The sequence below is a fragment of the Anthonomus grandis genome, chromosome 22 (genome assembly GCF_022605725.1).
Source record: "Anthonomus grandis grandis chromosome 22, icAntGran1.3, whole genome shotgun sequence".
Classification (NCBI taxonomy): Eukaryota; Metazoa; Arthropoda; class Insecta; order Coleoptera; family Curculionidae; genus Anthonomus; species Anthonomus grandis.
In genome coordinates, this window is record NC_065567.1 from 24,123,648 (window position 1) to 24,143,884 (window position 20,237).

A 20,237-nucleotide genomic window follows, 5' to 3' on the forward strand; every position below is an offset into this window, starting at 1 on the left:
AGCCGCGGCACGCGCTTCTTGAAACTTTAAGCCTTTTTATGGTTTTGATTATTCAGCAGTTGGAGATTAAGGAACCTTGTTGTTGTATCTGCTGATTAATATTTTTATGAAATCTTAAAGGCGTTTCTTATAAGAAGGTTTTTTTGTGGCTCAAGAAGTTTTTGAGTTTGAGGCCATTTTAATCAGTTGTACACTGTGTTTGATTAATAAATAAAATACACTACTTGTATTCAGAGTCTAATAATAAATTAAAAAAGAGTTCTTAAGAAAACATAGATAATATATATTGCGTATCGTTTTTTCGAATAGTGTAATTGTTTTGACAACGTCTTAAGGCCTGATGATGGCCTACGGCCGAAAGCGCTCGTCAGCAATTTTTAAATTTATTATACGCTTAATAGAAGTAGTGTGTTTTATTTATTAGAGGCCATTTTGTCAGCATACGTTAAAAGATGAATATGTCCAGCCAATGACAGCATTCCGGCACTACAGAGGCGTAGCTTGCGTGCCGCTAAAATTCAAAATACGAATTTTTCGATGCCTGTAGTTAAACAGCGAGATTTGGCATCTCTGACCTATATATTTGCTAATATAGGACTTTGTTTTGTTAGGCATTTATATTTTAGATCGAAAAAGAAATCGTCTTTTAACGTATGCTCATTTTCAAGAGAAACCTAATTGGAAGCTAAAACCTATTAGCGCACATTTTTGGAAAATACTCTCATATTTATTTGAGAGTGGTTTTAAGGGTGAAAACATTATTTTGGGTTAAGGATTGGGGTAGTTTTGGTTGGGGCATTTTCTTGCTAATTGGCTTGGCAAATTTTCTGTATTTTTACGAATATTTACCCGATATAATTGGAATATTCTTAAACGGGCTTTAGTAAAAGGATTTCTTTCATAATAATTTTAATTTTGTATCTCAAAAACTGTCTGGATTTTAGAGGCAATTTTGTCAATCAAGATCAAGATTTGTATTCATTATATTGCGATAATTTTTAGATATAACCTAAAGGCCACTAAAAAAATTTTTATTTAATTTTTTTTTAACATTAATATAGAGTTCTTGAGGACTGTTTTAAGGGTAAACTCACAAATTTTTAATGTTTATTTATATATCCTTGTGTGTGTGTTTTTTTTTTACAACTTTGTAACAATTTCCTCTAAGATATAAAAAATTTCTCTGAGAGCTTGAGAAACATGAAAAACTATTGCAAATGCCTGTGAGATATGAATACTTCCCTTAAACGCCTACAGTAGAATGAGAAATTTTATATTTTGTAATGTCACTTATTGATAATGATGATGCTGCAATTCTTTACTATCAAATACTGAAATGATAGAGAAAAGTCAGTCTTGGTTTTCGAGATACTTGAAAGATTCTCAGCGTGTGTTCATAGGTTCTGCAAGCTCTAAGTACGGTGCAGTGCATGACAGTATATGACAATAATCTAGCAAATTTTAATATACAGGTTTAGGTTTGCCCACGACACGTCTATTTTGTAGCACAGATCTCTCAACAAGTCTCTTCACTCTTCTATGTCTACTGACCTGGAAAAAATTACAATTTAGTTTCACTCCAATTTTCATTGAACTCAAATAAAACCAAGGTAATAAAAAAAACTGTTTTGAAGCTTCCATCAACTACGATTGAAAAAATTATAGTATGAGACAAGATATTAGGGTTTTTATACAAAGAAAGCATAAACTATTGAATTATGGAAGTGCCTGTACTCATAGATTAGTGAGTATTTTGGCCTCTAGGGCACAGAACCATGTGATTATTGAGTTAAAAGCTGCTTTGAAGCCCCCTTTAACTAAGATTGAAGAAATCATTCAAATCATTACAGTATGAGTCAAGATATTAGGGTTTTGGTACAAGAAGAGCATACACTATTGAAGTGTTTTTACAGAAGTGCCTGTACTCATTGATCAATGAATATTTTGGCTTCTAGGGTCTGAATCATGGGATTATTAACTTAGAAGCTGCTTTGAAACCCCTTTCAACTAAGATTAAAAAGATCATTAAAGTCATTAAAAAATGAGTCAAGATATTAAGGTTTTTGTGTAAGAAGAACATAAACTATTGAAATATCTCTTATAGGAATACCTTTACTCATATGTCAATGAATATTTTGGGTTCTAGGGCACGGAACCATGTGATTATTGAGTTGGAAGCTGCTTTGAAGCATCCCTCAATTAAGATTGAAGAACTCATTCAAATCATTACAGTATGAGTCAAGATATTAGGGTTTTTATACAAAGAGAGCATGAAGATGATGACAATTGAAGCATTTCTTATGGGAGTGCCTGTACTCATAGATCAGTGAATATTTTGGCTTCTATGGCTCAAAATCAGCGTAATTAATTACTATAGCCCAAGATTCTTTGATCATTTGCTTATAAAAATTTCCAAAATTAAAAAATACAGAGAAATATTACCGGAGTAATTGTTGGAATCCTGTATATTCCAACAGGTTATGGGCCCAGGAGCGCAAAACACTTGATTTGGTTTATTTTTAAGTTTGTTTAGTCGTGCCGTTGCGTCGTTAAAAAATATAATGGCGAGTAATCGGTTCGGCAGTTGATAAACTGAAAGGGCGTGAAAATTATTCGGTGTGGAAGTTCCAAATGAGTGCGTTATTAAAGTTAGACTGACTTTGGAACTGTGTTACTGGAGAATGGGCTGCGGATGCTGATAGTGCGGCTAAAGCGCGACGTGAGGAGAAAGCCTTGTCAAAATTAATTCTTTCTCTGGATAAGTCGACGTTTCCGCACGTGATGCAAGCCGAAATCCGCTAAGGATGCATGGAGTGCCCTTGAAGACAAGGCTAGAAAACTTTAGCACCATGGAGAGCTACGTAAATGAAATAATGGCTCTTTCCCAGCAACTGATCTCCATTGGGAAACCATTGGATGACGAATTCTTAGGAGTTATAATGTTGCAGGGACTGACTGAAGAGTACAAGCCTATGGTTATGGCCCTTGAAAATTCGGGTGTAGATATAACCTCGGACTTTGTAAAGACCAAATTACTTCAGGACAAAAAGTGGCAAAATGGCAAACTAAACGGGGACAGTGCTTTAGTTTCCAGGAAATTTAAGAACCCCCATGGTGCTGGAGTTTATTTGCTGCTGCTCTGGGTGTTAATATGAATGGCTCGTCATGGTACGTGGACAGTGGCGCGTCATCTCACATGACAGGGAATCGTGGTCTGCTAAAGGACATTACCGATTTGCACTCAGGACAGGAAATAATTGTTGCAAATGACTCTCGAAACTGTGTGTCAGTGGTACCGGTAAAAGTGTCGTGAAACTAGAGCAAGATGGCAGAGAAATGGACATACAAGGAGTTAAATATGTTCCAGAACTTTCTGTAAATTTGTGAACTCTATGGTTTCAAAGGGATACTGTGTTTATTTTGACTCTGAGGGATGCAAAATAGTTGTCTCGCGGAGCCCGTTTTATAATCATTACATATTATCGATTAATTTCGTTCTTTAAATAAATAGCTTAAATAAATTAATATTGGTGTTTTCATTGCGTCCTGAATCCTGTATATTCCAACAGTAATGTTAGCAACGGAATACGAGCAACAGCACTTGCCGGCCCACGAAGACACGCGCGATGTCGGAGCGGTGCTTATGAAAACTGATAGTTTACTCAACACAATCATGCAAAAATTTATGTGCATTATAACTTCCATTAAATGCATTTTCTCAATGCAAAAAAATCCCTTTTAACTGATTTTATGTTGGCACAATTAATAAAATTATCTATGTGAAATTAAATCCAAATAAAATTATTTTAAAATCGATATAAGACGTTTAATATTTAAAGATTATAAAACACACCGGTATTATGGTTGAAATTTTAAGATTTTTTTAGGGATGACAACTCAATATCTATACTTACTTATTATATTATTATGAAAATGTAAATACGTTAATTATTCTCCGAGTTTTTGTACAATTTTATTAGTATTCTGTAGTTAAAGTTGATTCGTACGGTTTCTTTAGGGTTCTACTTACGTTTGGTTTATTATTTTTATCTATAGTGTTTAGTTTTTAAGTAGTTCATCTTGTTCGAGAGCCCCATTTTGGCCCCAATTTAGGTTATTTAGGTTATATTATTGTAAATCCCCGTAGTTCTAATTTTCTAGAATTTGTATACTTGCTTGCTTTGACTGTCAGTATTCTCCTAAAATTATTGGTCTCTTTGAGCAAAAACAATGAAGATAATTCTAAATATTTTGAAACTGTTCCATCGGGTTTTAAAAAGGACGCGCTTCGTGACAATTCATTCAGTTTTAATTGAGGAGCAGACTTTCTAGATGCATTTTGTCCATTTTTTGTAATTTTGGCAAATAAGCAAAAACTGCTACGTGTCTGGCAAGAAATTTATCGAAAATATGATATACCCAAAAAATCATCAAAAATTATGCAAATGATGTACTTACATGCAGACAATCTGGTATTGATTATATCCTAAAAAACTTTGAAAAACTGTAGGACATACTGCATTTAGTTTCTCAACCTTGGACAAATTCCATTTTGTTTGTCTATACAAAGCGGCATGAATAAGTATAGCAAGGATATGAAAAAAACGTAAGTAGGTTTATAAGATCAGTATTTTATTTTTGATATACAAAATATTTTTAAATGTCATAGAGGTCCCCGTCGTCATCATTATTGCAATCACATAGCATGTCACCTTCTTCGCTAGCATTATCAACCTCAGTTTCATCTTGATTCACTTGATTCTCATTTTGTTCATGGTTATTAGAGAGAATAGGTTGGAACCATGTTAACTCAGGATCATTAATCCAATTTGCCCCTGATAGTTCCACCAAAAGTTTTGAGAGGCTCTGGAGTTTTTTTGTTTTAAGATCATTTTGAAGCATTACAACAGGTAGCTGTAAAGTCGAAAGCTTTTTTCCGCGTTTTAATAACGTTTGAAATTGCTTGGATGGATCGTCATTTCTGTAGAACAACTCGGTCTTAAGCAAAATATCGCTGTTGTTTTGTGATCTCTTAATAATAATCCGTTTGGCCGCACTGATCCCTTCAATTTTCTTTAAAGAGGTTAACGCAGTTTTTATATCGTAAACAACCCAGTCCTTACCAAGTTGTCTAACGTCTCCCTTCTTGGATGATATTTTGTAGGTGTTTTTATTGTACTCTAGGATCGTGTAACTTTTTTTATTTGCCCGAAAACACGATCCGCTGGCAAATACGAATGGCCGCGTACCGGAAAGGTAAGACTTACCTGACATTACTTTTACGCTCTTTAGACGTAAGATTTTTTTTCCTTTTTCTACTACCACGATCCGTACCACCAACTATATGATCCTCTGTCACAGGGAAATCCATTATTTTAAATTTATTCCGTAAAAAACAAAGAACTTGAAAGTACTCAAAATAAACACTTCTAACCGCAACAAGTGTAACGACAAACAAATGGCAATAAGTCCACGGTGCAAGGACAAACTTCTGTTAGTTTGTTTACTGGTAATGGACATATACCATATAGAAAGTCCAAGGTATTTTCATTATTTAATTTGCATGGGACAAAGTGCATTTCGAACGTCTTTTGTGGCATAATACTGTAGCAAAGTGTATATAGTTTGCAACGCCATCTTTGGTTGAAAATTTAAAAAAAAAGGACAAAATGCATATGGAAAGTCTGCTCCACAATTGTTTAGTCAATTTTTACCTTGGAAACAATTAAACGACAGTCAAGGCGAGTTAGGTTAGTGTTTTTTTGACGTTGACATTTACAATTGACTTTCAATATATGCCATTTAAAAAAGTCGACGTATTTTAAAAAGCTAAAGTAATTTTACTATGATAAAAGAATAAACCAAATTCGGTATTTTCGACAATTGGAGAGTAAAAAAACACCGTTACTAGGAGTGAAAAAATATAATTTTTTGAAGGATGTTACTACAATGTCCGTAGATACTTACTGTATATGCCTTTTAAAAACGTATTTTAAAAAACTATATTTTTTTTTACTAGGATAAAAGAAGAGTACAAATTCGGTAGACGGCGTTTTTTTACCCTCCAATTGTCTAATATACCGAATTTGGTCTTTTCTTCTAACATAGTTAAAAATTATAGTTTTTTAAAATTCGTCGGCTTTCTCAAACGGTATATCGAGTAAGTTAGTAGAAATATTGAGTTATCATCCCTAAAAAAGATCTTCAAATTTCGATCATAACAACGGTGTTTTTTTGCTTTTTAAATATTAAACGTTTTATATCGATTTTAAAATAATTTTTTTCCGATTAAATTTTACATGATTTTTTTCATTGTGCCGACATAACAAAACCAGTAAAAAGGAATTTTTGCGTTGAGAAAATGCATCTAATGGATGTTATAATGCACGTAAATTTTTGCATGTGTTCAGTAAACTATCAATTTTCATAAGCGCCGCTTCGACATCGCGCGCGTCCTCGTGAGCCGCCAACCGCCGTTGCTAACATTACTCCGGTAGAAATATTATCCTCTTTTAAATCACATTGCGTATTAACTTCTTTTATTGACAAATTTTTCATGTTCTTCAATAATTGACTTTCAAGTAATTTCTCTGAAATTATTTTTGATATCTTTCAGGCATTTCAAGTAATTTCTCATTTTAGGCATTTATTTCTCTCAGGCATTTGAAATGATTTTTCATGTTTTTAAAGCTCTCAGAACAATTTTTTATATTTTACAGGAATTTGTTACAAAAAAAATATATAAATATGTTATCACCACTGGACGACAAGAACCAGGCAAAATCTTTAAAACCATTAGGAACCCATAAATAAGATGACTATTTCTTTGGGTATCGGGTTACACAAATGGATCTAGGGCAACTTGAACCCAAATGAGGGGCACTTGGGTTTTGGCCTGAAAAGCGTGCACTTGTCGGATACAGAACCCTATTTTAGCTTAATTTAGTCGTTTGCGTTTATATTAATATTTTTATTCTTTTATTCTCTTCTGTCTTAATCTGATTTCCGTGTGTTATTTAGAAATCGTTCTAATTATTTTTGAGTTTTACAAATAAATGTTAAGAGTTTGTGAGAGGTTCCCTTTTAGCCTCGCTTGACTATTCTGAGGAGCCACCACTATAGAGTCCCGTTTTAGCTCTTAAATTAATCATCAAGAACTCCTCTAAGTTAATATTAAAAAACTAAATGAAAAATACTTTTAGTTGCATTTCAATGAATAAAAATCTTGATCTTGTCTGATCTTAGTTGACGAAATTCGATTAAGAAAGACGATTAATTTCCCCTGTGCCACCTTTGGATGCTAGGTTAAGGAGCACTAATAGATATTTTTGGGAATAACTCAGAAATATTCAAATTTCTTATAAAAAATTTTAAAAAAATGTGGCAACATCGATTTCCACTTAAGTGATATATTTAGAATCAAAAAAGGGATAAAAAAAATATTTATATACGCATCGTTGAAAATTCATAATCGAGGTCCCAATTATAGAGTCTTCATTGCCCTCATGTCAAGTCAAGTGTAATGGATGACCGCGATAGTACGAAAAGGGATAATATAGGCCGCATAATTTTGATAAATATTAAATATTATACGGCCATATGGTTTAATCTGAGATTTAAAGGCAGCAGATGATTCTTGACTGGGTAATTTAATAACGTTTTCTCAGAAGCGATGGTTAAGTGGGTGGGTTACACCGATTACTAATGCTCTAGTTTTTGACGTTGAAAAATACAGATAAAAGAGATAAGGGTACATAATCTCGGAAATTAAGACGGTTTTTTTTTTAAGTTTTAATTTGTTCATGTCCATCGTGACCTGCACCGAATTAAGTGTGTTTACATGCCTGAAAAACGAATCGGTCTTCAAGTAATTGCGCCCCGCATAAATAAAATATTGTTTATTATCTTTCGGTTGTTTTACGACCGGGGCGCGTATTTAAAACGTCATAAATTCCACGTCGTAAATTCCCGACATTTTTTCGTGGAATTTTACTGTGGCGCCCATTTTCACATTTAAATATCACTTAGTGACCATTTTAAACAAGAACGCCGTTTATAGCCCGTCGTATATGTGTAATTTAAATCGTTCAAATGAAATTCCCTTTACTGTGAAATTTTGTCTAGCCAAGGAAATGTCGAAAATGGCAAATATTTTCTTGATATTTAACAAAAAAAAACAGTGATTTTTACAGGAACCTGGAATATTGCAGCTTTTTTAGCAGAAACCTGTAAAAACAATATTTTCAGCCAGTTAATATGGTAGAAATCTGTACTATTAGGGATTCCTTAATAGACATCTGTAATAGTACACTTTTTTTACCAGAAATCTGGATCGTTATAGATTTCTTAAATGACTTTTTTACCAGATTTTAATATGACATTTTTTAAACAGAAATCTGCATTGTTAGAGATTTCTCAATAGAAATCTGTAATAGTATAGATTTGTTTAGCAGAAATCTAGATCATTAGAGATTCCTTGACAGAAACCTGTAAAAACACATTTTTTTGCCAGTTTTTAACCTTAAAATTGCATTTTTTTAAAACAGAATTGTTAGAGAATTCTGTAATAAAATCCATGGATTCCTCCAAGTTGTCCATGTTATATTCTAATACGATAAAGTGTCTCACAAAACACATAACTTAAGCCTCAATTTCACGTTTACTGGGGACACTCCCTTATCAGACTTACATCAACAATATTACAAATAAAAAATCAATAAAAATATGAATAGGTCCAAACATCCTCTGGAAAAATGTTAAAGAAATTTTAAGTTTAATTTTATTTAAATAAAACCAGCAAACCTCAGACCATTAATATAAGTGTTTTAGCAGATAAAGTAATTTTTGATAAAAAAAGATATAGCAGAGGTATTTGTTAATAACCTTGCAAATATTGGAAAAGAGATGGCGAATAAAATACAACCGTATAACGCCTAAGAACCAAAAAATCCAAATTCCCTACTCCTTGAAGAGTGGAAAACAGCTTGGTCTGGATATTCTTAACCAATTTCCAGTTACATATTTATATTGCTAAACCCCTTACATATTTAATAAACAAATCCCTTTCTGAAGTGACCTTTCCACAGGTTCTTAAAAAAGCACTATAATTATACACTTCATACAGGTGATTCGGAATTATATGCCAATTTCTATATTAGGTGAAATATTTGAAAAAATATTTTATACATTCTTAACAAAATTAAAATTTGTATCTAAAAAAACGTATCTACAGAAGATGCTTTGGCAAATTTAACAGGAATCTTGTATTCTTCGGTAGATAGGTAGAAGGTTCTCTGTGTTTTTTTAGACTTGGTCAAAGCCTTTGATATGGTCGATTACACAATGTTATTAATCATTTTAAAAACAAATCAAATTAAGGCAATTTTTTAAAGCAGATATCTGTATCATTATAGATCCCTTAACAGAAACCTGTAAAACGATAGATGGTATTAGTAGAAACCTGTATTTCAATACTATAAATTTTAGAACATTCCTGTAATATTTTAGTTTTTTCACCTTTAAATACGATTGAATTTCAAATCTTAACAGTATGAGACCAGATATTAGGATTTTCGTGCAAGGAGAGCATGAACTATTAAAGTATTTCTATAGGAGTGCCTGTGTGTACTCATTGATTAGTGAATATTCTGGCTTCTAGAGCTCAGACTCATGGGATTATAAAGTTAGAAGCTGCTCTGAAGCCCCCTTCAACTAAGATTGAAGAAATCATTAAAATCATTACAATACGAGTCAAGATATTAGGGTTTTTGTGCAAGGAGAGCATGAACTATGGAAGTATCTCTGATAGGAATACCTGTACTCATATATCAATGAATATTTTGGCTTCTAGGACACAGAATCATGTGATTATTGAGCCGGAAGCTGCTTTGAAGCCCCCTTCAACTAAGATTGAAGAAATCATTAAAATCATTACAATACGAGTCAAGTTATTAGGGTTTTTGTGCAAGGAGAGCATGAATTATTGAAGTATTTTTATAAGAGTGCATGCACTTATAAATCTGTGAATATTTTGGCTTCTAGGGCTCAAAATCATTGTATTTAATTACCATTTGCTTAAAAAAATTTCCAAAATTTCAAGAAAAAAAAAATCAAAACCCAAAAAAATGGTTGCGATGCCACCCGGTAGATATTTCATTGAAAGAAATATCTTATTTTAGGATACATGGCGTATTAACCTCTTTCTTTGACAAGAATTTTTTCATGTTCTTCAATAATTGATTTTCCATTATTTTATCAATATCTCTCAGGCATTTGAAATAATTTTTCATGTTTTTAAAGTTCTGAGAACAATTTTTTATATATCTTACAGGAATCTGTTACAAACAAAAAAACACAAAAAAAGATGCCTATTAAACTATAGATTGTATTAGTAGAACCCTGTATTTCAATAGTATATAGTATTTAAGTTTTTTTCACTTAGCGTCATAGTTTAAACAGAGATGGCCAGATAGGGTCGCTTTTGCTGATTATCACCCTAAAAGTAAAAATTATTTTTTGTAATCTTTGATCAAAAAATACTAGCCGAATTAAAACATTACTTTTCTTTTAGGCTGAATACAATGCAGCTGACTTAATAGTGATGACAATAATCCGAAGCTTAGCAGTGCTTTACTGCTACTACCAATTCCGAAAGTTACACAGACTGGGCTCCAAATACATCCTAGGTAAGTGTATATTCTGATTTAATTACTGAAAAAATTCAATTAAAATTGTGGCCCGCCAGGCGCGTCCAAATCAAGAAAGTAAAGTGAAAAGCTTATGAAGACCGTGAACTTATCCTACAATGTGTTATTATAACGAGAGAAAGTTTTATGTCATATGAAACAGTCTGCCGTAATTTCCACTTTATGTAACATTCGGCGGTACACCGGCCACCACATGCATTTAACAGGGGGATTACACCGAGAGTAATACCAGTTTTTCCAACCTTGGTTCTAATTTATTATGGCGACATAGTCGTGGCAGTTACCTGTCAGATTCGTTTTTGCAAGGAGATTATTAAAATTTGAATTTTAAATCAAAAATCTCGTCTCTATAGACCTCCCACTGAGACCCTAACTTTAGATATTGTTTTCGTTTTAGGTATAGCAGGGCTGTTTACCGTATTTTCGAGCTTCATATTTTCCACCACTGTATTGAATATCCTGAGGATTAACGTTAGTGATTTAAAGTAAGTTTGCTATTTATGCGTTATTCTAATTTAGCAATTAAGTGATATGATGGCGAATGGGTGCCATCTAGGTGATGATAGCACAATTGTTCAGGGAAGATATTATCAATGTTCTAGCAATATTCAGAATGTCCAAATTTCCGCCCAATTTGAAGCTTTGCAAAGCGAGCATTTTTGAGGATAAAATAAATATATTTTATTTTTTTAAATTAATGTAGAGGGATTCTTAAGGATGGATTTGAGGATAAACATGTGACTCTACGTTAAACATTTGTCGCTTTTTTCATATTTTTTTCTGCACATTTTAGAATCATCAAAAATAATTTTTTCTCAATAATTTCTTATAAGAAAATGTCTTGTACCTCAAATATTTCCTGACTTAAAAGCTATTTTGTCAACCAAGGTCCAAGAACAATTAAATTTGGAACTTATATTATAACCTCCAAATTTGTATTCATTAGTACACTAAGAATTTTCACCAAAATAGAGGGATTTTTGATGATGGGTTTAAGAGTAAAAAGGTGGTTGAAGTATGGCTGCCAATTTATAAAAAAACGTCTGTAAATATTAGATTTTAATAGAACAGAGGTAAAAAATAGGTATTCAGTAAATGTTCCTGGAATAATGTATGCTATTAGAATATATAGTTTTCCCCTTACTGGTTATAATAAAATAGTAATAGGAGAGGGTAGAATTTATTTAATCAAAACTATACATTATCCACACCAAACAGCTAAATCCTGTAAAAACATTGTACGTATCCAAACATTATCTGTATAGTAAATAGTGTCAAGAGCTCTCTAAAATTCCCACAATACTCCAAACAAAACTTCAACAAATTCCTGACATTTTACAGAGACGCGCTGTTTTTCTTCCTGCTGTTAATCGACCTGTCGAAAGCAGGAATGTTGGCCCAATTCGCATTGAATGCCAAAAACCAAGCAGAAGTGAAGAGTAATATCGCGAAAGGACTGGCAGTTTTGGGGCCTACGATCACGTTGGACACCATTGTTGAAACTTTGGTTATTGGTGTTGGTACATTGTCAGGTAATATTAAAAAGCCGCGATTTTTTGCCGACCAACACTAATAGTAATAAATATTTTTATTACAACATGGTTTTTCTTTTTTCATGACTTTCGTGGCTGATAAAGCAATAACCGCGTCGCACACGTGTGCATATTTTTTTTTATTGCCTTGTCACACATTTTTCTATTTATCTTATAATTGCACTAAATTATAATTTTTGTTTTAAATTTAAAAAAAACCTTCTTGAAGACCGATTAAGAAGGGTGAGTAACCATAATATTCTCTTAAATGCCTTTACCCAGTGCCTCCACCAATATGTTTGATTTTAAAAGTGCCTTAATTTTTTTTCAATATTCCAATAAATATTGTTGTAGCTGAACCTTTACACTAACTGATTGACTTTTATTATAATTCAATTTTTCAAATGATTTTGGTCAATAAAACGTCGAAAACAAACACTGAACGCGTATCGTGTGTAATTGCACCGTAATTAAAAACCTTTTGTAAGTTTGACCCCTACGTTTCCTTTTTGTTAGTTCAAAGTGAAATTTTATCGTAAAAATGTAATAAAAAATATATACGTAGTTGCATTCTTCTGTTGGTTGGCCAATAAAAATATAATTCGACTTTTTGTTTAAATAATTACATTACATAACGGATATTTTATATGTCTGTCATAATAGTAGCAAACTGTTATTTATAGGGGTTCAAAGATTGGAGATCTTGTCTTGGTTCGCCTGCCTTTCGGTACTTGTCAACTATGTCGTGTTTATGACCTTCTATCCTGCTTGCTTATCACTAATATTGGAGGTAAGATCACATCTTAATACCTAATATTCGTTTTAAAATGTTTGATTTGTTAGCTTTCTCGTTCTAAAAACTTTTGCAAAGCCAAAGATTCCTGGATAATATTCGCTTTTAAAGAGGAGGACCACAAATCAAATCCTGTACTGCAGAGAGTTAAACTGATTATGTCAGTTGGTTTAATGCTAGTACATGTTCATAGGTAAGTTATTTTTAATTCACTAAACATTTTTCAAAGAGTCTGGAGTGATTAGCATAAATGTAAATTATTTCTTTTCACTGTTTTTCTATTGCGGTTAATGATTTTACTCTGAGATAAGGTATTTTCAATCTTCCATTTTTAGTCGTTGGCCATTTAAAGACAGTGAAGTTTATACTATCGAACCGCTTGTTCAGCAATCATTAAATAAAACCGAAGAACAACCTAGTACTTTACACGGATATTTTGTTAGGTAAGTTATGATTATTTAATACTTACATTATTTTTAAATTTTAGCAAAATAACACTTACTGAGTTTGATTAAAATATCAATCTCATAAAAATTTTAACAAAATATGCAATAAAACTTAATTTTACTGCCTATATTAAAATTATTAATTTACCCAGAAACTGACTTACTTATCCAACAAAACAATGTACATAATAAAATATTCCATTCCTTACAGGTGGTTAACCCTCGGTGCAGATCACATCGTAATCTTAATCCTAGTTTCCACCCTTCTAATCAAATTAATTTTCTTTGAAAACAAAGAGCTCAAGAAGGAAGAGCCGCAACTCGAAACGATGCCGATGTTCAGTTTGGGCGGTAAGTGTTTAAAACATAAACCGTTTTTCCCTTTAAAATGTCAATGTCAAAAGTGTATTTAAAATTGGCGACAACCGATGGCAATCTCATGAATGAGAATGTGTTGCTTTGTGCCGCCATGAATGGTTTCAATTTGAATTTGTTTAACCTGAGACTAGCTCAACTTAACTGCGGTTTGACGATGTCAAGTTTATGACCTTCAAATTGATTTTTTATCAATGATTTAGGTTCACATGAACCAACTTTCGAGAACAAGGAGGTCCAAACCTCAACTCCTTGCGCCTCCGACGTAGATAGTTCCCCCGAAGATGAGATTCCTAAGCTCTGCAGAAGCCTTGAAGATTGCCTAAAGATCTACAACAACACTGATCTGGGTGCCACTTTGCTCACCGATGAAGAAATCATTTTGTTAATCAAAAACAGGCACATCGCAGGGTATCAGATCGAAAAGGCCGTTGATGACCCGGAGAGAGGCGTTGGCATTAGAAGGAAAATATTCGGTAATGACCTTCTGGCTGCCCCCAAGATACTTGATGGATTACCTTACAGGAATTATGACTATTCTTTGGTAAGCTAAAAAGACAATATCTAATTGGCATGTTAATATATGTCAAGAATATCTCATATCTCACTTGCATATGCTAGGCATATCTGTTGCATATATTTAATTCATATATGCCTGCAATATTTTTTCATCTTTTAAAATATATCCTGGCCATATTCAATTATTTATACAAGTCTTTGAAATGTGTCAATGTGAATATCTCAACAAATTTACGAGTTTAAGTTGAAGATCTAATAGGTATTGTATTGGAGCAGTAGATAATAATAATTTTTAAAATGTTATGTTAACTGCAAGAATTAAATATAGGTACTACCCTTCACAAAATAAATTTAAAAAATTAAATACATATATAGTTTATTAAAAAAGGTTTTATTGATTTTAAAACTTATGCCACTGGAATATCTAATAGATATGAAAAGCGAATATTCCCTGCAATATCTTTTAAATATATTCTAGGGATATTTCTTTTGCTTATACGATATTCGGCAATATTTATTGCAATATACAGGGTGTTCGAAAAATAGACGGAGATATTTCCATGGGTGATTTCTTGTAAAAAAATATGACAAAAAGTTTCTATAAACATGGGTCTGGAAATGCAGTTTTCAAGATACAGGGTGATACATTTTTTTTTTAAATATTAATTATTTTTCTAGGAGAACTGACACTTGTCAATATCAAACCTCCATGCAGAAATGATTTTTTGTTTTCCAAGGCACCGGTGATTTTTTTACCAAAAATTAATCCAGTGGCATGCAATAAAACTGTATTTATTTATTTTGTCAGAAACGAAGTGAGATAAGAAAAAAATACAAGAGGCGAAAAATTTGTATTTTTAAATGTTTAATCAAACAACACATTAAAGTTGAAAGAAAGGCAGTGGCGTAAATTTTTTTGCTTGCTTTTTAAGATGTCTCCCGGGACGCCACTGAACCTTATAATTTTAATCTAATTAAGGCTAAATTAGCCTCTTAATACAACAAGTAATACTGCCAAATTTCAAAAGAATCGAGTAAATATTTTTTTTAATACTAATATACAGAGTTTTTTTTTTAGAAGGAATCACCTATTGAAATATCTCCGTCTATTTTTCGAACACCCTGTATTTCATCAAATGAGATATAAGTGGCGTATTTCACAGATATTGGCTGCTATCTGTGATAATATCCAATTAGTCAGTTAACACTTTTCACAGGTCATGGGAGCTTGTTGCGAGAACGTTATAGGATACATGCCGATTCCAGTAGGTTATGCTGGACCCCTTCGTCTAGATGGACGTGAATTTTTTGTTCCTATGGCCACCACTGAGGGCTGCTTAGTGGCCAGCACCAATAGGGGATGCAGAGCATTAAAAGACACCGGCATTAATAGCAGCATTGTTGCTGACGGTATGACTCGTGGACCTGTTGTTAGATTTCCATCAGTCTTAAGAGCAAGGTAAGCAGTTTTGAATAATCGTCCTAATCAAACTTATTCCCTGAAATTCCTGTAAACATCTTAGTATTATCAAATCATAAAACAGTTTTACTTTTAATCAAAATGTGTCTAGAATAAGAAAGGACTCTTGGTTGGTGGTAAAACTGTTTTGTAATTTGAGTGTCACACCAAAGGTTCCACCTATAGGACTAGCTTAGTAGTATGAAATTTTTTTTACAGTAAAGCAATGCAATGGATTCAAGAACCTGAAAACTATGACAAAATTAAAGCTCGGTTTGACTCAAGTAGCAGATTCGCGAGACTCCAAAGGATAACCCTTAAAATAGCCGGAAGATTTTTGTTTCTGAGATTCGTTGCAACAACTGGAGACGCCATGGGCATGAACATGCTTTCGAAAGGAACCGAATTTTCACTGAAACTCGTCCAAGAAATATTCAAAGATATGGAAATCCTGAGTCTCAGTGGAAATTTCTGCACTGACAAAAAACCTGCTGCTATTAACTGGTAATATTGACCTTAAAACTAATTATTTACATATTTTAATGCTTGTTTTAATAAGGATCGAGGGTAGAGGAAAATCGGTGGTGTGCGAAGCAATAGTACCGGCGAAAATCGTAGCTAATGTACTTAAAACCAATGTTCATGCTCTTGTGGATGTGAACAACTCAAAGAACATGGTTGGTTCTGCAGTAGCAGGCAGCATTGGAGGGTTTAATGCGCATGCTGCCAATATAGTGACAGCCATTTTCTTAGCCACAGGACAAGATCCCGCCCAAAATGTCGGAAGCAGCAACTGTATGACTCTGATGGAACCTTGGGGGCCTGATGGAGATGACTTATACATTTCTTGTACTATGCCTTCAATCGAAATAGGTTAAATGACAAAACCCTCTAAATAAACATTTTAAAAAACTTCATAATATTTCTAGGTACAATTGGTGGAGGGACAATCTTGCCAGCCCAAGGTACATGCCTCAACATCTTAGGTGTCAAAGGATCCAATACAGCAGAACCAGGAGCAAATGCATGTCAATTAGCAAAAATAGTATGTGCAACGGTCCTAGCAGGTGAACTGTCACTTATGTCAGCTTTGGCAGCCGGACATTTGGTCAAAAGTCACATGAGACACAACAGGTCGACAGCTTTGTTACTCGCAGCATTTGATAGGAATAAGAATAACCTGCTGCCTCCTTGCAAGGATGTTGTTTGAAGTTATTAAAAGGATAAATTATGTATATTAGCGGTAGTTTTCTAATGAGATACCAACTTGCAGAGATGCCAAAGGTTCCTAAATGAGTTATTATGATATTTTGCAATGGGGTAAATTATTAGGTTTTTTAAATTCATCTGGGGTTGCTGAAAACAATCCCCAGTTTATAGGGAGAGATTTTGATTTAGTAGGGGATGATATATAAAAGGGTTTTTGTTCTGCAACTATATATATCAAAAAAACTGCTCAGAATTTACTTGTGGTCATAAAATTGTTAGAAATTTTAATGGAAAAATTATAGAAATGACATAACCCCTCTTACAGTTTAAGCACGACAGTGGAAAATTATTTACTTTTGTGCAAACCATTTTAAATGTAAATATTTATTATTATTAAGTTAATTTAATATACCTGTTAGTATTGTTTAGTGATAAAATGGGCAAAATAATTATTTCACAGATCAGTTACATATAATTTAATGATTATTTCTGTGATTTAATAGTACTGTATCTTATTGGGTACTTATAATGCATGTATGCTCTAGTTTTTAATAAAGGTTTTATAGTACCTATGAACTGAGTTTTTATATGCCAACCCCTTAAAACAAAAAAAAGCCAATGTATGGTTAAAAAAAAGATTTAATAAAAAAATAAAACATAAAAATAACAGTAAGGTTTCACAGGAATAATTACCAAAAATTACATCTTTTCATAAGTTTGTTCAAAAGGGCAACTCATGCATTTCTTAGTGTATGTATCTTCCTCCTCGTTGTAGCTCTCTGGTCCAAACTCATGCTCATGCACTGCTCCACTGGTCCTATCATACAAGCTGCTTCTCATACTCATTCTCAATTGCTTCATTTGTTTGTTGTACTTATTCACTTTTGACACAACTTTCTTATCTTCTCTGCGTTCTCTCTCTTCTTCCAATTTTTCAGTACTCCCCCACACTTCAAGTGCTCTTTCTTCAACTTGCAATTCCAAAAAGAGCTTCATCGTTCCCCAACGGACGTTGTGTGGGTTTTTTCTTTCAATGTACTTCAGCGGTGGCTCCCTTTTTGAAAAGTCGCAATCTTGGAGAAGGTATTTGGTTTTGGCATCAGTTTTTGTGATTAGTTTAAAGTCATTCTCCTCCCTAAAGCGAAATGAGTTAATATGACAAAAACCTTGGGAATGAATATTATTACTTGCATTGATCACAACATTTGCAGGTAAAATTATCAAAAAGCCAAGAGGTTGCAAACGGTTTTTTACAATTGAAGCACACTGGACGGTCTGGTTCTATTATAGCTGCCTCAGGCTCGGCTAAAGTTGGAAGTTCCTATTGAAATAAAAAATATAGTTTTGCATGTTTATTTTGCCCATATAGAATAGTTTTATGAAAGTATGTCAAGCCTAAATCAGAGTTCAAACTGAGTTATTGGAGAAAGAGTGGACTGACAGTGATAAGGTTCTTAAGTAATTTTTCATCTCTGTTTATGTACATGATAATAGTACTCAGACACCTGATTATGACTTTACCATAAACTGTGATATTGCATTAAGATGTATTAAGGATTACGAGATTTTAAAAAAACATTTCATTCTTCTGTTAGTCATAGTTGAGGTCAGATGGTAATCCACCATATGTGATAACTAAACTATTCAAATTCAAAAACTAGCTATATTATCACCAACAGAGTTGAGGAGACCTTGGTATGAGGTAAAACAATACTAAACAAATATAAATATCACAGAGTGCAGAACGTCGTTCTTGAGTATAAAAATTGAGCTCCAAAAATGGCTAACAAATATATGACATAGCTCAAGTTAAACTTCACAAGAGTATGATAAGCACTTTTTCGCTATGTCAGAGTTTAAACTATGAGAAATGAATTTAAGAGCATAACAACCAGAAGAAACCTTATTATCCACCTTGGTAATATGGTCTTGAAATTTAAGCCCATCATTAGTTATGAGACTGTACTTTCTAGAATGGTGCCTTAGAATAGACTCATTGTTCAAGACAATATTATCCATACAACACTTAAAAACTCAACACGTTTGTTTGCAAAGAATTAAAATAAAAATTATTTGCATATCATTTACTTCTTAATTGTTTCAAGATCAGTGCTCACAGACTTTTCGAGATCTCAAATTCCTCTCATGCCAAAAAATGGTGGTGCCATCAGCAAGCATTGTCACCTTGCCTTTTATTGCTAGGAGTGGTGGTCTGAAAACAGAACCCTGGGAAAATCCAGTGGAAACTTGCACTTCATCTTGAAGAACAATTGTCAAAGTTGACTTTCTGAACACGACCTGACAAATAGGATCTGAAGCATTCCAAGGATATGCCTCGAAAGCCAAATCTCTCTTGTTTTATGAAGACCTGGAGAGAAATCTACCATATGATGTTCCTATTTTTAAGGCGGGAGATATTAGCAATTACAGAGGGATTACAAAACAGTCAGTGCAAGAGAATTATTCTTGATAAATTCATAACATAGATCATGATCAATATATCATCTGGTGTCCCTCAAGATGGACACTGAGGTGCCCAGTGCTTTTCTTTTTGTTTGTTAATGACATAGAGCAGTGGACGATTACATCTTAACAATATCTGAAGTTTGCAGATGACATGAAAATATATAAGGTTATTACTTATGAATCTGGTGCAACCATTTTGCAGCAAAGCTTGGATAATTTCATTCATTGGTGTACTATAAATCTCCTCTTTCTTAATGTCAGTAAATGTTCTTGCATTAGTTTTTGTAGAAATCAATGCAGAATTGACACAGTCTACTTTGATAAGAACTTGAAAATGTTTACTCTGGTAATAAATTCACTTTCATCTTTAATCATTTTATACTGCTCTTTGGTAATATCTCAATTAGAGTATGCATCTGGGGTTTATTCTCCACTCTATGTTGTACAAGAACAAGTTCGGAGGTAATTCATAAACTTTTGTAATTTTAAATTTGGTTAACAACATCAATATGTAAAAGTTTTTATCTCAGAGAAGAAAAGTTAATAATGTCTCTTTTATTTATAAGACTATTTATGGTTTAATTAACTTGCCCAGTTTTGTCAGAGCAAGTGGCTTTTAATGTGCCAGTTTGTCTATTAAGAAGAAATGAAATATTTGAAGTTGGGTGGCAGGGTAGAAATTATAGAACACACAGTCCATTGGGTACCATTAAATCTTCTGAATCAACATTT

At 33.1% G+C, this 20,237-nt stretch overlaps 2 protein-coding genes across 4 annotated transcripts in view; one reads left to right on the forward strand and one right to left on the reverse strand.

Moving 5' to 3' along the window:
• LOC126748370 (3-hydroxy-3-methylglutaryl-coenzyme A reductase) overlaps positions 1 to 17,611 on the forward strand; it is a 40,959-nt gene extending 23,348 nt beyond the window's left edge. For both annotated transcript variants that reach the window (XM_050457552.1, XM_050457553.1), the window contains exons 3-14: positions 10,571 to 10,685; positions 11,104 to 11,191; positions 12,048 to 12,238; positions 12,922 to 13,028; positions 13,082 to 13,224; positions 13,367 to 13,474; positions 13,689 to 13,828; positions 14,056 to 14,396; positions 15,589 to 15,830; positions 16,050 to 16,334; positions 16,390 to 16,703; positions 16,760 to 17,611. In XM_050457552.1, coding sequence (XP_050313509.1) covers positions 10,571 to 10,685; positions 11,104 to 11,191; positions 12,048 to 12,238; positions 12,922 to 13,028; positions 13,082 to 13,224; positions 13,367 to 13,474; positions 13,689 to 13,828; positions 14,056 to 14,396; positions 15,589 to 15,830; positions 16,050 to 16,334; positions 16,390 to 16,703; positions 16,760 to 17,040 — 2,355 coding nt within the window. In that variant the 3' untranslated portion in view covers positions 17,041 to 17,611. The remainder of the gene's footprint in view (positions 1 to 10,570; positions 10,686 to 11,103; positions 11,192 to 12,047; positions 12,239 to 12,921; positions 13,029 to 13,081; positions 13,225 to 13,366; positions 13,475 to 13,688; positions 13,829 to 14,055; positions 14,397 to 15,588; positions 15,831 to 16,049; positions 16,335 to 16,389; positions 16,704 to 16,759) is intronic.
• Positions 17,612 to 17,660: 49 nt separating this feature from the next.
• LOC126748206 (DNA repair protein complementing XP-A cells homolog) overlaps positions 17,661 to 20,237 on the reverse strand; it is a 40,002-nt gene continuing 37,425 nt past the window's right edge. For both annotated transcript variants that reach the window (XM_050457280.1, XM_050457279.1), the window contains exons 4-5: positions 18,227 to 18,360; positions 17,661 to 18,174 (exon numbers count right to left, since the gene is read on the reverse strand). In XM_050457280.1, coding sequence (XP_050313237.1) covers positions 17,739 to 18,174; positions 18,227 to 18,360 — 570 coding nt within the window. In that variant the 3' untranslated portion in view covers positions 17,661 to 17,738. The remainder of the gene's footprint in view (positions 18,175 to 18,226; positions 18,361 to 20,237) is intronic.